General features: G+C 52.0%; 3 protein-coding genes across 3 annotated transcripts; 2 read left to right on the forward strand and 1 right to left on the reverse strand.

The window, feature by feature from the left end:
• Nucleotides 1–1,360: 1,360 nt before the first annotated feature.
• Nucleotides 1,361–1,996, reverse strand: UCRPA7_996 (putative rta1 domain-containing protein; the record flags this gene model as incomplete). Its single annotated transcript, XM_007913585.1, has 2 exons — nucleotides 1,361–1,543; nucleotides 1,598–1,996. The coding sequence occupies 2 exons, from the start codon at nucleotides 1,994–1,996 to the stop codon at nucleotides 1,361–1,363; spliced, it is 582 nt and encodes a 193-aa protein (XP_007911776.1).
• Nucleotides 1,997–5,256: 3,260 nt separating this feature from the next.
• UCRPA7_997 (putative triacylglycerol lipase protein) lies at nucleotides 5,257–5,893 on the forward strand (the record flags this gene model as incomplete). Its single annotated transcript, XM_007913586.1, has 3 exons — nucleotides 5,257–5,325; nucleotides 5,373–5,779; nucleotides 5,833–5,893. 3 exons carry the CDS (start codon nucleotides 5,257–5,259, stop codon nucleotides 5,891–5,893), a joined length of 537 nt encoding a protein of 178 aa, XP_007911777.1.
• Nucleotides 5,894–6,480: 587 nt separating this feature from the next.
• UCRPA7_998 (hypothetical protein) lies at nucleotides 6,481–7,053 on the forward strand (the record flags this gene model as incomplete). The annotated part of the gene is made up of 1 exon (XM_007913587.1): nucleotides 6,481–7,053. One exon carries the CDS (start codon nucleotides 6,481–6,483, stop codon nucleotides 7,051–7,053), a length of 573 nt encoding a protein of 190 aa, XP_007911778.1.

Consider the following 7,053-nt stretch of genomic DNA (forward strand, 5'->3'; position numbering starts at 1 on the left):
CGTCGTCACGGCTGCGGCGGGCGTCCCGTGTCAACAGCAAATCGTCACGCAGACTGTCACTGAGCTTCTCACCCTGACCGTGACCGCGTCTGCGGAACAAAGCGTGGTCCTTAACCCAGGGGTTGCCTCCCCGTTGCAGGCAAATGGGTCCGACATCGCACTAGTAAATGGTACGGCACCACTCGCGCTAGGGACCGGGACGGGAGCTTCATCTCAGCCGGCGACAACGGTGATCATAGTAGAGCAAGAGGCGGAAGCACAAGTTTTCAATGGCAAAAGAGCAGAGAGGTTACGAGAGAGGAGAGTACGGAGGGGACCAAGGGGCTGGTGATGTGTCGTTTATAGGTTTAGCTTAGGATTTGTCACCATCTGAATTATTATCAGTCTTTACTGTCCGATATTGGATTTTGAACATTTTGAAATCTTCTAAGTCTTAGCCTCGAAAGTTTTAGGAAGAGTAAATGTCTTTTGAGGCTTCAAGCCTACATAGTCAATGTAGTAGATTCATAAACGCAAACCCTAAAGCAAGACCTCAAGGCGACAAACTGTAGTGATATGACCGGGGTATCCCATCGTGGTGAAGTGACAAAAATAGACAACGCTGACCCAACCCGACTTAAACCCTCCCCGAGCGTAAAACAAACTGATATAGCCGCCCATATGTCCCGGTGTAGAAACAAAGAAATCACTGATGCCTCCTCCTCGACACTATATAAACGACTGATATTATTTCACCAAATAGTATCATGCTCCACAAGCGGATCTGCTGCAGCCCTACTGGCCCGCCGCGCACGTCTCGGGCTCTCGATGGGGCTGCTTGCCACGCTGTCGCTCTCCACGCCGGGCGTGTACCGTCCCGGTGACGGCTGGTACGGCACGCGCTGGAAGGTGATCGGGCGCTCGTACGGCGGCGGCGGCTGACCCTCGATACGCGGGGCCGAGGGCTGCCGGCGATGCGACGACCACCGCGGGCTGGGCTTCCTGCTGCTGTGCATCGACTGCGTCGACGAGCGCTGCGTCGTCTTGCCCGGCGGGGGAGACATGATGAGCACCGGGCTGCGCTGCGGCTGGAGTGAGTAGCCGGAATGCGGGCGTGGCTTGCGGTGGTTCGGCGAAGTTGGCGCCCAGGCGGAGCGAAACGCTGCCCCAGGAGGGAGGACTGTCAGGAGGATGCAGGCGAGGAGGATTTCTGCCCCGTCGAGGACGAGGATGTAGACTTGTGACTGTGAGATGGCGCTGTCGAAGCCTGTCCCGACTTGGACAAGACGTGTGATGGTTCGGATGAGAATAAGAATCGTGGCGATTTGTATGCCTAAGAGTAAGCTATCAGCACATCGATCGACTTGTTTGACAATCGGGATTACCCACATAGGAGAGAAGTCTTGAAGCGCGCGGAGAGGTAGATATCGGAGTGCTCCCGATCCAGAAGGTCGCGGCTATGCACCAGCTTGATAAGAAACCAGTAGTAGAGACCAAGAAAGACGAAGATGCTCAAAGCTTGAAGAGCAAGGCCGACGAGCAGAATGTTGACACCCTGATTTACCTATTGAGAAAGTCAGCCTACCTATATCTATTTATTCAATGACCAACAACGAACCTCAACATCGCTGGTGCCCTGGACAGCGAATGCGCTGCCAACGCCTTGAAAAGCAAGAGTAAAGACATCAAATGCGAGGAAGAAATATGCCAGGTAAATAGGCTGTGATATGCCGCTGATGTCGGTTCCATATATCGTGAGGACGTGTGGTAGAACAAGATATATCGCTGCTGTGATGAACGTGGGACCCATCACCGTCCCAAGCAAGAATAGCACAAAGTACTTCCTGCTGGCAAGATTCGTCCGCAGCATGAACCGCCCTACGTATCCCATGACCTCAAATAGCAGGCCCATAACGAACGCCACAGTGTAAAGGGGTGTCTTCCATCTTAGACCGGTCAACACATTGACAGGGACCAGAAACGCGAAGGCAGCTAGTAGGAAGAGGCTACCTCCCATCGATGGGCTGTCCAGAAAGAAGCCGCGGGTTACCGGGCAAAGGTCCGGAGAGCAATCACCCGAGCTGATGACCGCCATGGTGGAGTGTCGACGATGTCATTGAAAGTTGGGAACAACAACGACGATGACAACTGTAGTGCTCCAACTTTGAAAGGGTAGGAAGGAGTGAGGGGAGGAGAAGCAGTAAGAAGAGGCAAGGCTGCCTCGGTAAGGTGTGGAAAGACTGGCATACTTATGTTCGGCCCGGAGAGCAAAAGGGTGTGGAGCGTTCACCCGTGGAGGCTCCCGAGGCTTTAGATCATTGTCCCTACGGCGCTTATACGCAATTTACAAAACTCACAAGCAACTAGTCTGCAGCGTGGACCGAGACTGCCTTTGTATCGATGGTGCCTTGTCAACTGTACCATCGCATGTAACCCTGACCTCGAGTCCAAGTTGTCAACGGCCCAGAACCGAGGCGTTGTCACCCCTGGCATTATATTAGATCAAAAGTTATGCCCAACATATACATCACTCGTGACAAAAAGGTGTAGCCAAAGTAAATGCAGGACCAGGATGCGCACTCGTGCATCTCAAAAACAAAAGCAACATACTGACAGAGAGGGGAGTGATACGGGTTGGTCGAGCAAACAAGTTTGCGCCATCCCACCATAACACGGCTTGAGGAGCCTGTAAGGGTTGGGTGGCTGGGCCCTGGCTGCATGAAGCAGAGCTATGAGAAGGGGGTCCTCGCCTGGACGGACAGAACCAACATGTTCGAGATAGAGCGAGAGGGGTGGTATCGAAAGATAGGAGCGTCGTAGACCGGTTACCGACCGTATGGTACAGCCGTTTGTGTTAAACGCTGAGGATAGTCGAGCCAATGAGCTTGGAGGGAGGTGGATTGTCCGACTTTAGCCGGGGGCTTTGCGCTGCCCTTCACACATCTTTTTGCAAGCGTGGGTGCATGGCGACTTGGCTGTTGGTTCAATAGAGAGATGTTGTCACCCAATGGGTCAAGTGCCGTTTCTGGACAGTGAGTAGATCATCAACCAACTTGTCTGCACAGCAGATTGGTTTGCGGGACTTTCCTGCAGGAGTGTCCTGCACGAAGGTAGCGGGAGCGCTTATCGAGGGCGAGAGATTCGCGCTGGCTGGAGACGATGATACTCTGCCCCTCCCGGATGCTGTTCCGCACCACCTTTTGCTCGACAAAGAAAATGACAAGTCTCTTGGACGGAGCAGTCTTCCTAATCCCGTTCATCAATCGCGCGGCTAGACTGGAAGATCATGGACAGAGTCCCATTTCTGGCAGCTCAGGACGATGATAGACGCTGCCGTGAGTCCGTGATTGCATCGACGCTGCACTGGTGCATCGCCATAAACGCGTGTACATGCGAACACGGACTGATCTCTGTTCTCCTCGTCAAGTGATGTTTTGCCAAGGGAGAATGGCAGCGCTCACACCAACATCCTGGATGCTTGTCCAAGGGGCGATTAATTCGTTGACGCGTTGCCAACTGGCAATCCTTCGACTTCGTAGGATCAAGCGCTGACAGCCTCCGGCGTCCTCGCCGACACCTTACAGACGAAGGCGCGCCTATCGTGGCCAGTCGACAGTTTGTGAATGCCTATACCCTCCTAAAGGGCATGAAGCCACCTTCTTGCGGGCTAGTGCATTCACATGTTAGGACGAGAACGACGGACCAGGTCGTGGATGTTTGCACAAGATGGCTGCGCATAGTCGGCGACCTGCCCCATCAGGAGGAGGATAAACGCCTGAGATGCTCGCTAGGCCTCTGATCCCTACAGTGGCTGTTCCTTCCCGCTGTGGGTCATTTCCGTAGTGGTGTGGAGGCCCACGCTAGCACCCGTTTTGCTAAAAGACACCTAACGAGGCCCGGTGTTTGGGGGCCGTTTTCCCTCGTGTCTGGGAAGCCTTCTGCCAACAGAGACGAGCAACAAGCATTGATTCGTGCAGTTGGCTTTACCTCGAGTGTCCAATAGAAGCAGGAACATGGACTCGAGAAGAAGCTGAAATTTCCTGCCAGCCATCGCAATGTGCTTGGGCTGAGTTCTCGTTGATTGTAATCCGTACAGAACGTGCCTGTAAGGTAAGTGTAGCTCGATCAGGTAAGTGTTGCCAGGCAGTCAGGAACTCAACCCAAGAGTTGCATGAGAAATTCCGGATCTACTCGAGTTGTAGTAGTGGCTAAGCAATACTTAGGCCAGGTAGGTATCCAGGTAGGTATCCAGGTAGGTATCCAGGTAGGTATGTAGATCCATGTACAGTAGGTATGTACTGCACTCACTTCTACATAACATAAATAAGCCTCCGCGGGTGCTGGATATGTGAGTCGTGAAGTGCGAACGCCAACTAAGCATGTCAAAACATTTCACAGCACGCCTCACATCATACAAGAAGCATGTTCTAAATGAGAAGTAAAGCTGATATTGTTTCAGTGAAATCTCGCTGACAATTTCGGTTGCTCGCTGTCTTTCTGTTGTCTTTTAGAGGAAGATATGTAGAATTATAGTGACGTCACGCACGGCGAGTCTTAGCTTGTATGCCATCATGGCTAAGCCCAACACGCATCTTTCATTGCGAACAACACGCGCAAATGTCAAGTCGCATGCCCTATATATCGAAACAATGCGCGGCAGGTGACCAGTTCGAATTGAGATGCGAGAAATGAGGATATTGAGCGCTTCCGCTGCGCGCCGCCAGATCCAATCGCGCTATTTATTGCCACGGCAATCGACGTGTCTCGTGCCCTGTCGGTCGTGGTTAAAGAGACCTGGTGCGAGGTCGTGTAAAAGACCCTTCAGTCAATCATCACAGTACACGCGAGACGATGGCAAGGATCCTCGAAGCCAGGAGCTGACGGGACTTATCACCGATGAGTTTGCCCATGTTCGGGAGAGTTATGGTAGGGCGACAAGGACCCGAGTGATCCGGCGACTAGAATCACCGATCAACTCAACAAAGCCAGCTAACCCTGCAAATAGAAGCACCAAAACATCCAATTGTGCTGGCTCATGGATTATTGGGGTTTGCCGAGCTCAAATTGGCTGGCTCGTACCTGCCACCCATCCATTACTGGCATGGCATCAAAGAAGCCTTGAGGGACAAAGGCGCGGAGGTCATAACCGCCACCGTCCCGCCTTCGGGAAGCATCGAGCAAAGAGCGGCTCGCCTTGGCGAAGAGATCTCTCGACACGCTAATGGAAAGTCCGTCAACATTATTGCTCACTCTATGGGCGGACTCGACGCCAGATATATGGTTTCTAGGCTGCAGCCGTCGAATGTTGATGTGAAGAGTCTAGTAACGGTAGCGACGCCGCACTCGGTGAGTATTCTTCTGCTATCGGTACGGGATGATGCTAATCATACAAGGGGAGCGCCTATGCCGACTACTTGATTGATGAGATCGGCCCTCATTATCTCCCTAAGCTCTATGAACTATGGGAGCGGACCACTGGTTGGGACACAGGTGCCTTCGGGCAGCTCACACGGCGATATATGACCGAGGAGTTCAACCCGAAAACTCCAGACGATCCCAATGTCCGGTATTTCTCGTATGGCGCAATGTTGGACAAGAAGCCACCATTGCTCAGTCCCTTTCGACAATCCTTCAACATACTATCTCAGCTTGAAGGTCCGAACGACGGGCTTGTCAGTGTTGAAAGCGCACGCTGGGGCAAATATCAGGGCACACTCTCCGGAGTTAGCCACCTTGACTTGATCAACTGGACCAATAGATTACGGTGGACGGTGAGGAAGTGGTTGGGCGAGGAGAATCCGTGAGTGCCTTTGTTGCTCATTGAACTCCATGCTCCTGCTAACTAGCTATCAGGTTTAATGCGATTGCCTTCTACCTGGCTATTGCGGACATGCTGTCCAAGGAGGGCCTATGAAAACTGGGGCTCTGTGATCCTCATCATGAGGTTGGTTGTTCATGAAGTCTCCAGCTGGTCGAATAGGGACATGATCTATATATATAATACCCATGGTAAATAGCCGGTGGAAGGAAATGAAATGTGGAAATGTATGTACATGCAGCTTTTCTTCTAAAATCAACGCCGCATCTTGAGCATCGCTCATGATGCCACGCGTATATGAACACATTAGGATGCAACCGAAATCCAACTATGGAATTGGTTGCGTGCATCCTTCTATTGTTTCAGATTCCTTTGCCTATGGCAAGGCTTTCGATGTCTTAGTCGCCGGCATTGCTTGTTTAAGCATCCTCGGGTGTCATTGTCTTCAACAAGCCGTTAGACTGTCTTTGTTTGCCGGTCCGGGCCTTTGTAGCTCTTTGTCATCCCGAAACACTGCTGTGGAAATGACGTTCATAGGCAAACAAAGCCTTACGGCGACCAAACTGACAGCAACTGCTGTTCATATATAACGAATGCATGAGCCTTGGATTCCTATATCCTCCTTTACCTCTCAATAACAACTCATTCCATACGAAATCCGCGTAATTCCCACCCAGTCATCAATGATGTCTCGCCTCAGCAGCAGTTCAAGTGTCGTGATACCTATCGACCCTGCGTCCATCGCCGCCATTGAGTCCTGTATCAACAGAGAGCTTTTGCGTTGCGAGACGCTCCTCCAAGCTGCAACCGCGGAGCGTCGGTATGAAGTTGCATTGATACACGCCGAAAACGCTTATACAGTCGCCACCGAGTGTCATCTGCCGGCTATGCAGGCAAAGGCAAACTTCTACAAGGCACAGTGCTTCAAAAAGTTGGGTCTACGATACCTGGCTCACGACTGCAGGAACAAAGCCGCGGAAGAGCTGCAGCGTAACACGGACAGCTTAAGTCGCGAGTGCATTGCGGAGATGGAGGCTTTTCAGAAGGTCGACGTTGGGGACAGGGGAAATGCAGGCGATGATCGTGCTGCTGATGAGGACATTGATTGGATTGCGGCTGGTGAGGCTAACGGAAGCTCTCAAGAGAAGCACCTCGTCCGTGACGAAAAGGGGAGAATTATCGAAATCCTCAGTGAAAAGCCCTCATTGCGAAGCATGAAGGGCAGAGACTTTGTGATTCCCAACTCTATGGTATGA

Source organism: Phaeoacremonium minimum (genome assembly GCF_000392275.1).
Source record: "Phaeoacremonium minimum UCRPA7 unplaced genomic scaffold PA7_03_scaffold_47, whole genome shotgun sequence".
NCBI lineage: Eukaryota > Fungi > Ascomycota > Sordariomycetes > Togniniales > Togniniaceae > Phaeoacremonium > Phaeoacremonium minimum.